Here is a 17,637-nt window from a genome sequence, read left to right as displayed (position 1 = left end):
ATTTATTTTATGCACTATATATTTAAAAAATACAAAAATTACAATAAAACGAAGGAGGTGGTTCGTGTTTATTCAGAGGGCAAATGCACACGTCAGAGGAGGGCCGAGGGTTCACAGCAGCTGCGGGTGCGCTTGCGCATAAGCCGGGTGCGCGCGAGCCGGTTGACATTTTATTACAAAAATCCCAACCCACCTGATCTCGTAAACTAGTCATTACAAATCCCTTTCCAGATTTCAATAGAAACAGAATATGCAATCACGTGCCCCGAACATAACGCGTGCGATTGAATCCAGTTACTATTATAATCTTATGAATATGTTAAGTATTACGTATATATGACCAAATGGTTTACTTGTTTTTTTTTTCAAGAATATATTTTTACTTTGTATCATCATCTGTAAATTTTTTATTGTAAAAAGGAATATATGCGCATATCGCTTTCCAGTCGGTACAGTACACCATGCTGACAAATCCAGCCACGCTATAACCAAGGAAAGATGTCAGAAAACCTGATAATTGCTCCATTTGTTTTTTACCGAAAATCATATTATTTCTATATACTTTTATACGCCTAATTGTATACTTGTATCTACAAGAGTACGTGACCGTTTAGTTTCACACAACATTATGGTGACAAATGACACTTAGATTGTTTTTAAAAATATTTATTTTTTAAAATATGTACGTCGTTATTTCCAAAGAGAATGGAATGGAATCATTTAATTTTAATTAAATTATGCTACTACAAAGAGTATAAGTACTTACAATTATTGCACTAATCAAACATTAATTTACAAAAAAAAATACTCAAAAATAGTTTACGCTGCCTGACGAAAATTCACGTTGATTGATAAGTTCACAAACGACTGCAAGTAAATAAAAAAGAGGAATGTATCTGTAAAATAAATATCGGTTTTTCAATCCATATCCCATCAAAAATATTGTAAAATATATCCATAAAAATATTATATGGATATTTCATTTTCTGTATTGTAAATCAAATGAAAAAAAAATAGATACAATTTTTATTTTATTAAGAATAAATCGTGCTTAAAGTAAAATGAATATAAATATTTGCATTTTTTAAGATTTCTACATCCGCTTATCTCCAATATCGGCTGGACAACGTTCTGTTGAGACATATCTTGTCATCGGATTAATTATATCAGGATGTAAAGTTGAAACTATTCCAACAATGTGTATTACTACAAATTCACAATGTTGAAATCTGTAGATGAATGAACATAACCACCATATACGACAGAGTTAGCATGCTGAAATTGCAATGGGATACCGATAGGAAATAAGCTTTCAAATGAGGACCACGATTCGGAAAAAGGAGGAGGATTAGTCATTCCCGGACCAGGTGGACTGATGGGCAAAGGACTCGATGGACAGGCGCCACTTAGAGTCAGCTTTACCTTTAAAGTCTGGATGGATGAAAACCAAAGAAGAAAGTTTTCATTCTCTTTTTTCGCTATTCTTACTCTTTTTTTTAAATTATTTATTGATATAAGAAACACCATCGGCATATTCGGCTAGTTAACTGTGATACACCAATACGGGCATTAACAGTAACAGCCTCTTAATGTCCCACTGCTGGGCTAAGGCCTCCTCTCCCTTTTGAGGAGAAGGTTTGGAGCTTATTCCACCACGCTGTTCCAATGCGGTTTGGTAGAATACACATGTGGCAGAATTTCAATGAAATTAGACACATGCAGGTTTTCCTTCACCGTCAAGCACGAGATGAATTATAAAGACAAATTAAGCACATGAAAATTCAGTGGTGCTTGTCCGGGCTTGAACCCACAATCATCGATTAAGATTCACGCGTTCTAACCACTAGGCCATCTCGACTACTCGGGCATTAACAACAATTAAAATTTATAAATAAAACGTTGTATTACTATAAGGTTTTACGAGTATGTTTACCATATAGTACCCAAATTTTCATCCAGTCCATTATTTGTATGTATTTATACTTATGCATTTGATTGAAAGTATGTAATGCTGCAGACATAATTGGTATACTTAAGTTGGCATCACTGCATATGTACAACAATATTATGTATATCCATAATAATATTGATTATTTCAACTGAAACAGTGATAAACATCGTATTAATATGAGAAATAAAAAACTTGTAGCCCCAGGTTTCCGTCTCCACAATTCATTCCTTGGGCAGGTTCACTTTTATAATAAAATTCCTTAAATGTTGCCAATTAATACATTTAAATCATATGTGAATAAGACTTTAAATAATAAACCATATTACTCAATAAAGGACTTACACATTGTAGATGATAAAAAAGTGTAGTAGAATTTGTTGATTTCTATTAAATATAATTTAATTATCTAATCTGTAATTTAATTGTCAAAAAAGAGTAATTAAAAAGACAAAGACAAAATTAGTAAGACATTAGTACGTGAAAATTGTGTAAAATTTGCTAATTACTAACCTAGACGCTTTTAAACATATTAATTTATCAAACCCTTCTAGCTTTTTCACATTTGTTATATTTGTTGTGGTTATGATGTCACGTGAGTATTGCAAAATTTATAACCTCGTACATATTGATTGCAACATGAAGTCTAAGAAAACACAAATAAACATAACAGTAACAAACTTTTATAGACGGTATTAACGGACTATTTGCTTTAAAATAAATTGGTGTCATAGTTTTTGTACAATCGAATTATACGACAGACACAAATCTAAATAAAACACATACTGTCCACCACTACCATTAATTGATGAGTTAGGTAAACATTGATATTTAATTTTTATTTTATTTTTTATATGCGCCGGGATAGCAAATGACTCTACTCCACCTGATGGTAAGTGGTAGTAGACTCCAAACGCGACGATGGCCAGTACAGTCGGGAAGAATGTTCTGTACTAACCGTCCCCGTCTTGCCGGCCCGCAAGATGCCTCTCACGCCTCGTTTGAAGGAACCCGGGTTATAAGAGGAGGGGAACACGTGAGCTGGTAAGGAATTCCATTTTTTGGAAGTGCGACAAAGAAATGAGTTGCCAAATTTCTTTGTGCGTGATGAAATTGATGTCACAGTTAGGCGGTGACATCGAGAGCCAGCACGCGTAGACTTATGATGGAAGGGGGAAGCAGGAATTAGATAATAATTCCTCAGAGCACTCGTCGATAGAAAGCGCTCAGCGCTGCTATCTCTCGACGCAATTGTAAAGGCTCGAGGGTGTTTGTGACCTTTACATCGCCAATAATGCAGACTGCACGTCACTGCAACCGGTCCAAGACCTCCAGTAAGTACTTAGCGGAGCCATCCCAAAGGTGCGAGCAATATTCAACGCAAGACCATACCTGTGTTTTGTATAACAGGCACAGTTGTTGTGGCGTGAAAAAACGACGCACCTTGTTCAGAACTCCGAGTTTCCTTGAAGCTGTTTTTATAACAGCCTCGATGTAATCCCTTGGACTAAGGTCGCAGCGAACGTCCATCCCAGCATGGCGATTTTGCTTTGTATCACCAGCGGTGTGCCACAGAGGGAGGGAAGAGGGGAAAATGGTGACTTTTTCGCTGTGAGAGCGCATACCTGTGTTTTCTTGGCATTAAACTCAACTCAATTCAATTTCAATTATCAGAACCCCATTTGGCGATGAGCTCCAACGTCCTATCGAGTTCAATGACAAGATTCTCACGTCTCTCCTCAGTTTCCGCTCGCCCAGCCACTTCGCGTCCGTGGTCCGCGTCCGTCCGTTAAATATATAATGTGTATTCAACACACAAATTAAATTGGAATTGTAAGAAAACTTTTGATTTAAAATGTGTTTTAACGTTTGTTATGAATTAACATTGAAAACAAATGCTTTAAGTATTGAAAAAAAAATTGTCATTTTTTTCAATGTCAATCAAATGATAAAAGCAATATTAAAGGAATAGCTAACTTAAACATCAATGTTGGAACTGCGTCTAAGTTGGCTGGTACCACCCACTTATGTATTCTATCGCTAAGTAACAACACAAAGTATGGTTGCGTTCCGGTTTAAACGGTAAATGAGTTAGTATAATCACAGACACAGGAAGCATAGCATGGTTACCAGCGCAGTTTTGGTGTAAGGAATGATTAAATATGAGTTCTTACAAAGCTGATGTCATTGGTGGTGATGACCGACGCACGGTATCGGCCGTGTGAATTATTGACTGCCCAATATTACAGATGGCTTAGATTTATTAGGCTAAGGAGAGACATTGGTTCTCATGTATGTTCTATTGTCTGTACAATATATATATATATATATATAAGATGCCACCGTCCGTCCGTCACATTTTCACCATAATAACCTTCAAAAATGACAAAAAAGTGCTCTATATTTGCTTAAGTCTGCCTCTTTGAGAGATGTTTGCAATAACAACGGAAATAATTCATGTTAGATAACCAATCGACAAAAGGGATATCAAAAATTGATTTCAAATATTCGGGTTCTAAGACTGTGTAGCTCAAAATCAGTAAACAAAATTTATGCCATTTTTTTCCTTTTTTTACGCTTGAAAACACACGCCGGCAATTTTCTTCTTGCTATCGCTTTAACATGAAATAATACGCACTATTGTATAACCTTCGATATGATATAAGGATTGTTTTTCTGTCTTTTTACTGGATTAGAATCGTTTTCTAACATAAAAATAAGCAAAAATTGAACAATAAACACAATAAACGCACCAACTGTCAAGTTAAACAGTTTTAGTGTTTGTTTCCCTACTTGAGTAGCGTTTTTTCGTTCTCTTACTTGTGTAAGTGAAAAGGAAATCGTCATTGCGTCTATTAGTTTCTCTATCTAAGATGCAACTAGAACCATAAGCATAACAAATGACTTTGAAAAGCTTATTATTATTAGATACGAGCAAATAATTTATTATGTAACTCAAAAACGAAGTGACAGACAGCAATAGCAACAGCTTTTTTAAAAAAAGCGTACTAAATTGATTCGTATCGATATAAACTTTAATTGTTATCGATACGAAACAAATGTAAATCATACACCAAAATACTCGCCATAGTTGATATTTTGATCGATCGATTCAATACTATTTGTTGTTGATATCTGTTTGGTTTCGACAGTACCGTATTGACATTGACATCTGAAAGCTTAATGTTTGTTTAGGTATTAGTTTTCTTACAGAAACAAATCAGTCTTTTGAAATTTGCATTAATATTATAGTAATTGTTGTGTACAATGACGTCAGAAAAGGATCCGCTCGTAAGTGAGAGATCAGGAACTGTGCGCGAAGTAGGAAACCACACAATATGGAGCTTATCGTCGTGTAAACCAGGTCGTAATATATTTATAATACATAATATATTTGTAAAACGTACTTTGAAGAATTCAATAGTATAGGACGTCCGTTTCTCTTGAGCCCCTCGTGTGGCTTCCAACATCCGGCCGAGTTCAACTCGCCCATCCCGCCCGGTGACGGTGTAGAGGCCATTAGGACCATTTTTTTCACGCAGTGGAAACCTTCAGAAAGGTACCCAGCTCCCATGGGGGGGAACTGGGTTATGTGGGATTCTTACCCACTAAAACCACTGCGATGGCCGTCCTCGGCACGGATCGGGGAGGCTGCGGGATCGTGTAAATATAACGCATCCGCGGCCTCTCCAGTGCTTTGCTCCGCTCGCGGCTCGGTGAAGCTCTCCTCAGGGGGCAAAGGTAATGCCCCCCCGCACTCCTCGCTAGTGCGTACGGCAGCGCGAGGCCATCCCGGCTGCCGTCTTCCTCAGGCCCGTCTGAAATGAGACACGCGAAGCCCCCACCTCACGCATCCACGACCCCAGGGTTACGCCCTATCTTTTAAACCCCAACATTAGGACCAACAGCAACTAGACAGTTCGAAAAAAAAAAGTCTTTGTTTGATTACTAATGGATAGCTTGTGTCAAATTGATCCTAACGCCTCATCTACCTATCAAGCTTGTCTTGTGTATTGTTTACTTAAAGATATGTAAAACGAACAAAAATTAAGTCTTGTTTTCTACTTTGGAATAATTTGTTCAATAAAGCATATTATTTACTCTCTAACAACAACCTTTGTAAATTCAAGCCAAGTCTAACCGACTAGTCTATTTCACTAGGTTAAAAAAGTTTTCTTTTGTAAAACAATTTTATGGGTTCTAATAATAAAGATCTAATTATTACTTTTAATAGTTTGACAAGGCCAAACTAATACTTGAATTTGTGGTACTACCAGTATGTTATCAGTTGTGCTGTGATTTTTAAATTAAATGTTATATTTTGCTACAAGCCACAAGAATATTGAAATATATTAATATATATAATTATAATTATTTTAGTCTTATTTTAGGTTTTGGAATTGATCAGCTGCGTGATGATTGTATGGATACATATTGGCAATCAGATGGCCAGTTACCTCACCTTGTCAATATACAGTTTCAAAGGAAAACTATGGTCTCACATATTTACATCTATACTGACTATAAACTTGATGAAAGTTACACACCCAGTAGAATTTCTATTAGGGCTGGGACACATTTTAATGATCTACAGGAAATTGAAGTGATTGAATTAATTGAACCAAGTGGTAATGAAAAAAACTCATTATAATTTGAGAATGTATTAAATAAAATAGTTGAAAATAAATATATATAAATTATTAACAATTTTGTTACAGGATGGGAAATGATACCAATCAAAGATATTCATGATCGGCCTATTAGAACATACATGATCCAAATAGCAGTGTTAAGTAACCATCAAAATGGAAGAGACACACATATGAGACAAATAAAAATTCATTCGCCTTGTGAACCAACATCATTTGATATTAACAAATTTAGGAATTTTTCTACTGTAGAGTTTCAGCAATATGCCACTATTCGATAATATATTAATTTTTATTTTAATTACGATTTTTTAACATTACTTTATATAATATTAAGAAACAACTATTATTAATTGAGAAATAAAATATCTTCTCTGAGTTACCATTTTGTTTTTATAATTTATTTTAACCATTAATTAATTGTCACTTAAAGCAATTAATCACATTAGCAACTAGTACAAATTACTGCAAATGATTAAATCTTACAATTGTACTGAGTTATGTAGAAATGTTCCAACCCGTAAAAACACTAATGATATAATAATTATCATTAAGATGTTAAAGAGAAAATTATTGTTAAAGTGATTGTTAGGCAAATGTCATCATCATTTTTTAAAGACAATGTTTTGTACCAGATACAGTTTTTCTAAAAAAAATATTTTAATCTTAATAACTCTTATTTGTGTTTCTGTTGGTTGGAACATTTCAGTACAACACCATTCAATTATAATTTAGGTTTACTTTTTACAAAATGCCAAAACACAACGATTTTTTATTTCATTGAGTATTTTTTTAGTCTGAATCTTCACTTTCTTCACTAGCTTCTTGAAGCCATTCAAAAAATTTAACAATAGAGGTTTGATTCCTAATTGGACTTTCATTTTCTTTTAAATCATCGTACCACACCAAAAGGGAGTCTTCGTCAACTACATCTGCTTCATACAGTAAATGGATGATTTGGCCTGCTCTGCCTTCAAGCCATGTATTTTTTATACAGCTATCCTATAGAAATATGTAAATCAATGATTTTGATATCATAAAAAAATATAATATGTGGAAATATCACAACCATTCTTTACTTACTTCCACAGCTTTCAAACAATCCATTATTGATGATTTGGTCTTAATGTAATTAGCTATAACAGGACGGAAGAACTTTAAAATATCCTTAACAGTAGTAAGTACACTCTTGCTATCCTCCAAGATTGGCATACTCAACAAAGCTCTCACTACAAAGAAGTTCACTTCATGCAATTGAATGTTGTAAGCATATCTTGATGAATTAATTTCCAGTATTAGATAGTCACATTTTAGATTATCTTCATATCCTCTTGCTAAACTGTCTATAACTTCTTGAAGGAATACTAAAAACAAATAATAAACAATTAAAATACAATAATAAAATATGTTATCTTCTAGAACATGAAGACATTTTATTGAAATATTTATGTGTATCAAATAAACATGCAAAAAAGAAATGTTTTTAAAATGAACTCACTGTTTGTATCTTCTGGAACTGGTGAATCTGGTAATGATGATTCAGCACTGCTGTCAGAAGAGTAGCATGACTCACTCTCACTCCATTCTTTTTCAAAACCTACATATTCATCATCTTCCTTGCCAGACGACTCATTCTCCCATTCAGTTCCAGACTCTGATGAGGTTTTTTTCAGAGTTTTATCTAAAACAACATTCAATTAATTTCTGAACTATTAGGTAATGTATCAAAGCAGATAGCAATTAATTTTATTTGATTACCATTGTTGTCAGTTTCTTCTAAAATTATTCCTCTAAGCTTACTTCCTTCTTTTACACACACTTTATTGGAAGCTACAACACCCTCTAAATTTGAGTTTGACTCAATTGTACAATTATCATCTATAAAACAATTCAAGATCTGGCAGTTATCTTTAATCACAACATTGTTCATAATATGGCTGCCATAAATTACAACATGATTTCCTATTGTACAATTACTTCCAATCATAGATTTAGATACAGTTGACATATCACTGATATGTGATTGAGCCCCTATTAATACATCTTCTACTAAAGTACATGATCTGAAAAAAAATACTTAAAAATAAATAACTTTAAATTAAATTTACTTACTACTGTTTGTCTAATTTTACCTGCTCAAAGATGAACTTGTTTTTCGAAAAATATGATTGCCCATGAACACGTATGTATTCTTATAGAAGGAATCGGTTTCAATTGATAGTGGATACACCCAATTGTGTAATATATCCCAACTAAAACATAAGAGGAAATAAAAAGTTGTAATTTGTTTAAAAATCATTAGAAACACAATCATAGCATCAATGGAAATGTTATTAACACAGACCATACTGTTTGGTAAGTTTGCCAATTTGTTATAGCTGCTGCATATTGATTTTCCTTTAACATTGTGTAATACAAGGAGCTTGCTAATATGTCTTCATTTATTAAAATTCCATGAATAAAGTCATTTCTGGTTTGAAAGTCAAAATTATCGGAGAAGAGGGGAGGCACAGAAGGTGAACATATTGCTATATCAGCATCTACTAAATTATGGTGCAATTTGACTTCAGAATGCTGCAACACACACTCCTAAAACAAAAAACATGCATTCAATTAATTATGCTTCAAGTAGTCTTTTTACAAAAAAAGGATAAAATATTATTGATTTTTCAATTTAAATTGTTTATACCTCTTATACATGTTATTAGGGATAAACCTTAAACTAATATTTATGAATAATCAACTAAAAACAAAAACATTGAATTTTAACTATATGTAATAAAGTAATATTTGACAAGAAACTGTGTACTATGTCTAGTTATGGTCTTACCAATGATAAGGAAACTGCAACTTCTTTAGATTTCGGCTTATATTTTTGATGCATGAGTATTTTATGAGTTCTGCCATCAGCTGCTAAAAGTAGTGATTTGTCATTGCTTATCAATGGATGTTCCCATGCCACTTCTTTGTATACCAATGTCATTGCTGCACCTTTATCTTTCTTGCATGTTTGCCTAATTAAAATTACATTTTTATTGAATTATAAAACAAATAAATCTTTATATGACATTTCGATTTAACCTGATTAGTCTTTATTATCACTAAAGAGTAAAATATCACACCAGAAAAGAAAAAAAAAATAAATAAAAAATAAATAGAAAAAAATTGGTATCATTTTACAAATTACTGTATTACTGTGATTTGAACTTCGTAAGCAAATTAAACTTTAAATATAAATATCAAAAACATTACTTGTGTTGCTCCAACAAGGCAGCAAAATTTATATTTGTAATACTATTTATTCCTAAGAGGACAAAGTATCCTCGAACTAATCCAGCTGCATCTATTTCTCTCATCACATCTCCCATAGTCTGACAAGTGTCTGATGATATGATCTGCACATCTAGTATTATGCTCCATGGCACTTTGTTTTCCTTACATTTTCTTTAAAATATCAAATTGAATTACTTAGTAAAATATTACATTAAAAATCAACATAATTAGAGATTAAAAATAAAACTCATAATTAACAGATTCTTACTTAATGTGATCTTTAATTTTTAAGCTGTCCTGGCAGCAAAATAAAATAGCTTCTCCTACTCCACCTGATACCAGGGATTCCAAAACATAGTCAATAATTGGAATCCCTGCAACAGGGAGAAGACCCTGAAGGATAAATACAGAGTTTATTAAATAAATACCACATCAATCATAAATCAAATAAATTAGTAAAGTACACTCTACCATAGGGTTCTGATTACATATCGGGCTAAAATTATTATTGAAAAGATCCATTATTACTACAGCTTGAATTACATTATCTTTATCGTTATCCATCGTAAAAGCTTTTAGATGACTTAAAAAAATTAAACCCTGTATTAATAACAAAATCAGTTGACAAGTGGCAAAATGTTTTAGGTTATGTATTACTGACAGTAGAAAAAAATATTTATTCTTGTTTTTTTAAGGTGCAGAAATGTGCAGTTGATTCTTAGTATTTCATCTTTTTGTATTAATTTTTTAATCATCATATTACATAATAGAATTAAATAAAAAGCTTCCACCGATTCAGAATGTAAAATCTACTGACCAGAATCGGCAAGTAACTCATTACATTTCTTAATAGGCCATGTTAGAAATAACAGTGGAATTTTATTATAGAAATGAATACCATGCCCCAGAAGGACATTTAGTGTCATTTTGTGTGCTTATAAGACTTTGAATATATACTAATTATAATAAGTAAAAAGTATTAAGAAGACTACAATAATAAAGGAGAACCCTTTTTTGTAATGACTTAAGGATTAAACTTTTCGGAGGTGTTCTACATACGCCAGTGAAGGCCAGTTCTGCATGCGCCAGTGAAATAAGTAGGATTTTTTTTTCTTTAATTTTTCGTCCTTTAATATGTACTTATCCTAGACCCTTATCCTACCCCTGCGAAGCTAGTTCAGATTACTAGTGTATTATAATATAATAGATGACTAATATTTTATGATTATTACATATTTATACTCGTAGTTGAGAGAAAAGAGTACTGTGTTACTTCTGTATTAGTTACTATTAAATAATCGATTAGTTCTTTGACCTTCGAGCATGACATCGAAATGTTGTCGGTTTATTGTTGCTAAGGTACAAAAGTACCATAATTTTAATCTTTTTTCAAAAGTTGTTTTAATCTTAAGATTCTTTTGTATAATACTTTAACAGTTAAATTAAAACTGTAAAATGGATTATGATTTAGCTCGAATAGACTATACTCTTTGTGGAGTAACATATCCAGATGCGTTAAAAATTTTGCCGGCTACTGATCAAAAGGTGCAACAAAAGGTGATACCTACTAAAAATTACATTTTTTTTCGTTAAGTAAATTTTCTTCAAGCTTACCTTTTTTATACAGTTTGCAGTAGGAGATAAAAATGGAGTATTGCAATGTCTAAGTATTAAAGACGAAGAACCAATTGTCCACTTTAAAACTTTACCAGGAAAACCTATCACTTCTGTACAACTTGCTTCCTCTGTAGGTAAGTGATTTATATGTATTGAGCTAGAATATTAGTCGCACAAAATGCATCATCCAACAGTCCAATAGACAGTATATATAGGCTGCATATACTGACTATTTGTATTTGGCAAATAAATTGAAAATATAGTCTATTGTTGTATTCACTTCGTGTTGAATTCTCTAATAATATCATCATTTCTTCTAGCTTCGACCTAGCTTTTCCAAGTTACCTAGGTACCTAGTTAGGTATATCATACATTTGAATAAAGATAACAAATGGTAATAATTATGCGTTTATATAAAGGTAGTCGTGCTGCATTCATTAAAATTGATCAGATGTATATTCTTACCTTAGGAACCAACGCGGACAAAATTTTTGCAGCTTCGGGGAACGAAGTAAAAGGTTATACTAAAAAAGGCAAAGTATTTTTCGGCATTGAAACTTCAGTTTCGGAAACGATTACATCCATGTAATACATTTTCAAACATTTTATTATTAAAACAGCACTTTATTTATTGTTAAAAAGGATATTTATATTCAGGTGCGTATTGGGCAATGACCTCATTTTGTGTTCTGGAAGAACGGTGACATTCTATAGGGAACTACAGGAAATATATTGCTATGTTTGTGATGACAGAGTGCTTGACGCTATCGCTTTTGCTACACGGAACGTAAGTATTTGTTTTAATGCTCTATTATAACTGTTGTAAATATAATAATAATTTTCACAGTCACTATATGTTTTATTTCATGAATTCATAGAGAAATCGTATTCGGATATTAGTGTTAATTGCAAACAAAGAAGCACTAATTATTGAGAACGGGAAAATGCAAAAGCGGACACATATTTCTTCTGGGCCAACCCGGTTTACAGTACCGCAGTCTCTACAAACATCTGACGTATACGCTTTTTACGGTTCTGTAGATGGTTCCATCGGGCTCGTTACTTATGATGAGTAAGTATTCTATTTTATTTATAACTGACCAAGCGACGAGTTCGCGCCCTATTAGCCATCAACGATACAGGAAATCTTAAATACAGTAGTAGTAGTAGTTATTCTATGAGCAATAACAGTCATACGACTACAAGTAAATCGTATATGGAAGCATATACGATTTACTTGTAGTCGTATGACTGTTGACTACAAGTAAATCGTATATGGAAGCATATAGGCATAACTCGTTTTACGAAAACAGGATCTCTCTTCAATGTCGAAAAACCATTCGAATAACTAGAACATATACTTAGGTATATGTTGATCCCAAGAAATAGAATACCAAGCAGAAGGCCAGAGCTAGAACACCACTATGTCTACCCGAATCACGCCTATGCATTTTGATTTTAAAAGTTCTCAAGATATGATTTATTTTCGTACTTATTTATTAAATATTAATTTACTACTGATTATTATTGCTTACACTGATAGCATGCTTTACATATACAAAAATATTCGTGATCAAATTCGATATCATTGCACCAAACTAAATTATTGAAGTCCATATATAATTAATTAAATTTTGTTTCGAGGATTATTTGCAATAAAATAACCCTGCCCTCCCGACCTTTTTAAAAACGTGCTGATATCATCAATTATTAACCACATTTATTATATTGAGAATTTCTAAATTTCTAAAACATATTTAAATTCTAACGCAAATCGTAGTAGGTCAAAAATTCCTTTACATATATTAAAAAAAACAAACTTTAATACTAACTACTACTACTAGTTGTTTTGTTCAAAAAAATCACATAGATATGTAGAACTCATGATTTGTCATGAAATAACTCATTTATGTTTATATGATAAGTCTAACTTGGACTGTCGCAATTTTGCTCTTATCCGATTACGTTTCTAATGAAGTCGGCTACTGTACCTACCAACTACAATAATTTGGTCATAAAGATTTTGAGCTTATGAAAATTTAGATTATGAGTAAATGAGCTTGGCAGTCAAAGTGTAAAAACATTAACTTATAAGGTATATTGTCCTGTAACAAACTTCTTGGTCTAACTACATGAGCCAAAATCAAAGTCAAGGCGCCGGTTGTTTTAGTTTTATTACATATACTATTTACTATACTTGTTTTATTCATAGCATAAATTTGTAGACGGTATTAAGTATATAAATAATATACTAAAAAACATTTATTTTATTATTTTTACTTAGATCAGAGTTATCCGCCAAATGTTTAGTGGAAGGGTGTGGATTGGGCTCTATTATGTGCGTTGGGTGGTTTATCAATAATTCTGGCACTCATCTTGCGGTAGGTCGGCATGATGGTTCCATCCAATTGTACCTTGTCAACACGGACGACTTGACGGAAAAACCGAGATTGAAGTTTACTTACGTAAGACTATCAGTTACTGAATAAGTACCCAATACCTGAACTATAGACTATGTTCAGTCAACTAAAAAATAATTAAAAAATAACATATTTGAATATAGTTTTCCGGTGAGCCTGTGACCTCAGTTTGCGGCGGTTGTATTGGAACGGATGAACCGGAGTTGCTTGTTACAACTTTTTCAGGAAGGATTTTCGGCTTAAGATCAAGCAGACTTATTGCTTCCTTAAACAAAACTTCTGGAGACGCTCTTGCTACGAGACGTTCAAAACTTGAGTGCGTATATTACTATCTTTTTGTCAAGGTTTAAAACATTATTGACTCTAACTTTAATAATTCAAATATTTATATTATACTAAATTATATATTGTATTTTAAAAGTATTACCTTTAAGACGTATCTGTTTAGGTCTGAAGTTTTACGTTTAGAAAAACAAACAGTAAATGAGCGTGAAAAATATAAAAAGAACACGCGGTCTTTATTTCCTGGACTCTCAGCACCACCCTTATTAGATATACAATACGAGGTCAGTAAAAATTTACATTTAAATTTAATGTAATTTTGTATTGTAAAGTGCTTCTATAAATAAACAAGGTCTAAAATATTATTCTACCCAAATAGCTTTCGGGGGCCACTCACAATGGTTGGCAAGAAGCAAAAATCACATCTGCAGTACCCCTCGACATGCTTTTTGTATATTGTGATAGCCAACTAGAAATTCAGACAGATAATGCAGCCGTGCTAAGCACATGTGCTCCACAGGTATAACATTCCAAGTTCAAGCTTACATAAGCTTGTTCTAATATTGTACTTATTAGGTACACTAAAAAGCTTTCATACGTTCAATCAGTTTATCTCTCTAGCCTCAGGAAATCAACAAAACAGAGTTGTTAACAACTATCAGATGTCAGGCCGGAACAAGGCGAGTTTGGCTGCGTTTGCGCATTGTGAATTTTGAGGACACAAAGATGGAAGGAACTCGAGTGCTCGTCTACATTTTACCAGCAGGCGCTCCAAGAGTCGCTCGAGTTATTAAGTTTCACTTGCCCATTTTACCACACTATTCTAAATATGAATCCTTAGAAGTTGAAGAAAATAAAAGGTATCATTTAATTCATGACCAATCGATCACAACTAAAATAAAAGCGAGTGGAAATTTCAGAACATAAACTTACTATTTAACGACTTAACTGATACTTAAAATCGCACATGCATTTTAATGCTTTTTACCAAATCCTTAAAATGTATTAAATTTTTAAAATCTTTTACTCAATAAAGCCTATTGCTCAGCGGCTAAAACACGTGAATCTTACTTGTTGTTATAAATCATCTCGTGCTTGGCAGTGTAGGAAATCATCTTGAGATACCCTTATGTGTCGCATAAAATTCTGTCATATGCAAGCCAGCCGCAGCGGCAATGGAATAAGCACTAAATATAATATAAAAGGTGAAAAAAATTGCTAGTAAAAATGTTATTCCGCAAGGCCTTGGTGTGAGCTTCAAGTATCAGGAGGTTTCTCGGTAGCTGAAATGACATCTTGGTTAACTGATGTGCTACCAGGCGAACTACCTAGACCAGCTAACAAAGTTACTTTTGTACGATCACATTCTTTCCTTGAGACTTTTCTCATATGCAAATATCAGTAAGTGTATATTTTTGCTATTTAAATAATTTTAATTGAAATCAAAGTAAGCAAATTTCAATTCTTCAATCATATCAAATTCGTATGGTTATATACCTAAGATGAAAGCATTTCATTATTATACATTGTAGATAAACAGATAATGTGATCAAAACTGTCAAATAAAATTTAATAAAATCCCTATCACTATCCCCATCATAAAGTATATTTCAGGCCTAGTAGAAAACTCTCATACCCCTAACTCTCCATAATATTCCTTTAAAGATTTTTTTTATGTAACTTCAAATAAGTATATTTTAAAAGACATTATCAATTTTTATTACAATATGTAATAGGAAAATTCTTTTACAGTTAGAAAATTAAATTAAACCTTTATTTTAAATGTAACTGGGGTATTTTTTTTATATTGAATATGTGAATTTACTATTAAACTTTGATATACAGACGAGGTTTGGCTATTTTTAAGTCGGACAATATATCAACAATAGTGATATTGAAAAATTTCATCTCAAACTGTTGCATAAGAAGAAATATTCGAGAAGAAATGTCCTGTGGTTCGTACTTCTTTATTATTTCATGACTGTATTATAAATAGATCATAAAATATAATTTATTAAGCATTTAATATACGTTATAGATGTTCCAGAAGATTTTTGCTTGGCAGCATTTAAATTGTTAAAAGAAAAATATAAATCAGAATACCAAAGAAAAAAAGAAATTGATATCAAAAAGGCAATAAGGTGATTATAAAAGGCTATGTAGATAATGTATATTTTTATAAACAATGTTTTATATAAATTAAGCCATTTAAAAACCAAGTTATTTTAAATTTTAAAAGAATATCTTTATCATATTTTAATATTTTGCATTTTAAGTTCTCTAGATTTGGATGCAATGACCGTTAATGAAACTGTGCCAATATTATGTGAAGACTATCTGCTTATGTATAATTTATCAGAAGACAATAGCATTGAGACTAATTTTGCTCAATTAATTGGTAAGAGAATTTCTTTATATATATTAATTAATTAAAATAGGGACTTATGAGAATGAAATATATATTTTTTTATGGCAATAATATGGGCCACCTGATGGTAAGTGGTCACCAACGCCCATAGACATTGGCATTGTAAGAAATGTTAACATAGCTTACATCACCAATGCACCACCAACCTTGGGAACTAAGATGTTATGTCCCTTGTGCCTGTGATTACATTGGCTCACTAACCCTTCAAACCGGAACACAACAGTACCAAGTACTGCTGTTTTGCAGTAGAATATCTGATGAGTGGGTGGTACCTACCCAGACGAGCTCGCACAAAGCTCTACTACCAGTGCACGAAGCTCTATCACCAGAAACTATAAGTAGAAATTGTAATCACTTTGATTTTACTTTAGCTGTTATATTGTTATTTAAAATACAAGGGATTACGAGTACTGCATTACTATAAAAATATTTATATTTTTTAGAAACAGTAGCAAAATGGTACACAGATTGGTGGAAGTTATATTCAAGTGAAAGTTTTCTCACTAATGATTTATCAAAACTACAAAAAGCTCTAATAAATTGCCAACTTGATGAAGTAGAGAACATTATGGATTTTAATCATAAGTCATCACAGAATACAAAAAGTAACTTCTACTAAAGCAGTGATAATAATAGCTCATGTTTAGATATTAAGGAAAAAATTTAGTGAAATAAAAATGTCCATTTCATTCTTTAAATTGTTTTGATATGAGTGTCCTTACTGTTTGTTATTTCTATTGTTTACTCAAACTTTGATTCATGTATGATTTTATGAAATTAATTTATAATAGTAAATTATAAAGCTCTATTTCAATGATAGAAAATACACCTAAAGAGAAATAATTCAAATGTTTCTAACATGGTGTAAACACAAAACAAAAGATCTTTTTTCCCTGAACTTGTTCGTAAATCCAGCATGACCTAGAAATAAATCAGTCATGGGACATACAAGAGAGAGTAACACTGCTAACTTTTTTACACAATTTAAATTTAAAACATTAATTTTTTTTAATTACTATA

The 17,637-nt window shown here is 32.3% G+C and overlaps 3 protein-coding genes across 5 annotated transcripts; 2 read left to right on the top strand and 1 right to left on the bottom strand.

The window, feature by feature from the left end:
• The first annotated feature begins 5,119 nt into the window (after window positions 1-5,119).
• LOC126781919 (anaphase-promoting complex subunit 10) lies at window positions 5,120-6,966 on the top strand. Its single transcript, XM_050507041.1, has 3 exons — window positions 5,120-5,312; window positions 6,340-6,576; window positions 6,667-6,966. The coding sequence occupies exons 1-3, from the start codon at window positions 5,216-5,218 to the stop codon at window positions 6,876-6,878; spliced, it is 546 nt and encodes a 181-aa protein (XP_050362998.1). The 5' UTR covers window positions 5,120-5,215; the 3' UTR covers window positions 6,879-6,966.
• LOC126781918 (translation initiation factor eIF-2B subunit epsilon) lies at window positions 6,939-10,526 on the bottom strand. The gene is made up of 10 exons (XM_050507039.1): window positions 10,342-10,526; window positions 10,139-10,263; window positions 9,850-10,041; window positions 9,428-9,611; window positions 8,942-9,186; window positions 8,730-8,849; window positions 8,356-8,660; window positions 8,096-8,278; window positions 7,681-7,961; window positions 6,939-7,599 (listed from the first exon to the last, which is right to left on the bottom strand). The coding sequence occupies exons 1-10, from the start codon at window positions 10,432-10,434 to the stop codon at window positions 7,390-7,392; spliced, it is 1,938 nt and encodes a 645-aa protein (XP_050362996.1). The 5' UTR covers window positions 10,435-10,526; the 3' UTR covers window positions 6,939-7,389.
• A 782-nt stretch (window positions 10,527-11,308) lies between these two features.
• Window positions 11,309-17,265, top strand: LOC126781801 (Bardet-Biedl syndrome 7 protein homolog). 3 transcript variants are annotated; one of them, XM_050506843.1, is made up of 15 exons: window positions 11,309-11,427; window positions 11,498-11,621; window positions 11,958-12,072; window positions 12,145-12,274; window positions 12,366-12,559; window positions 13,772-13,952; window positions 14,051-14,223; window positions 14,356-14,473; window positions 14,569-14,709; window positions 14,811-15,049; window positions 15,432-15,590; window positions 16,035-16,144; window positions 16,228-16,330; window positions 16,466-16,587; window positions 17,061-17,265. In XM_050506843.1, exons 1-15 carry the CDS (start codon window positions 11,326-11,328, stop codon window positions 17,234-17,236), a joined length of 2,187 nt encoding a protein of 728 aa, XP_050362800.1. In that variant the 5' UTR covers window positions 11,309-11,325; the 3' UTR covers window positions 17,237-17,265. The 3 variants fall into 3 exon arrangements, with proteins under 3 accessions (XP_050362800.1, XP_050362799.1, XP_050362798.1); XM_050506842.1 differs by having other exon boundaries at window positions 12,130-12,274; window positions 14,817-15,049; XM_050506841.1 differs by having other exon boundaries at window positions 12,130-12,274.
• Window positions 17,266-17,637: the final 372 nt, after the last annotated feature.

Source organism: Nymphalis io, chromosome 4, assembly GCF_905147045.1.
Source record: "Nymphalis io chromosome 4, ilAglIoxx1.1, whole genome shotgun sequence".
Lineage (NCBI taxonomy): Eukaryota > Metazoa > Arthropoda > Insecta > Lepidoptera > Nymphalidae > Nymphalis > Nymphalis io.
This window is presented reverse-complemented; position numbering and strand designations above follow the sequence as displayed.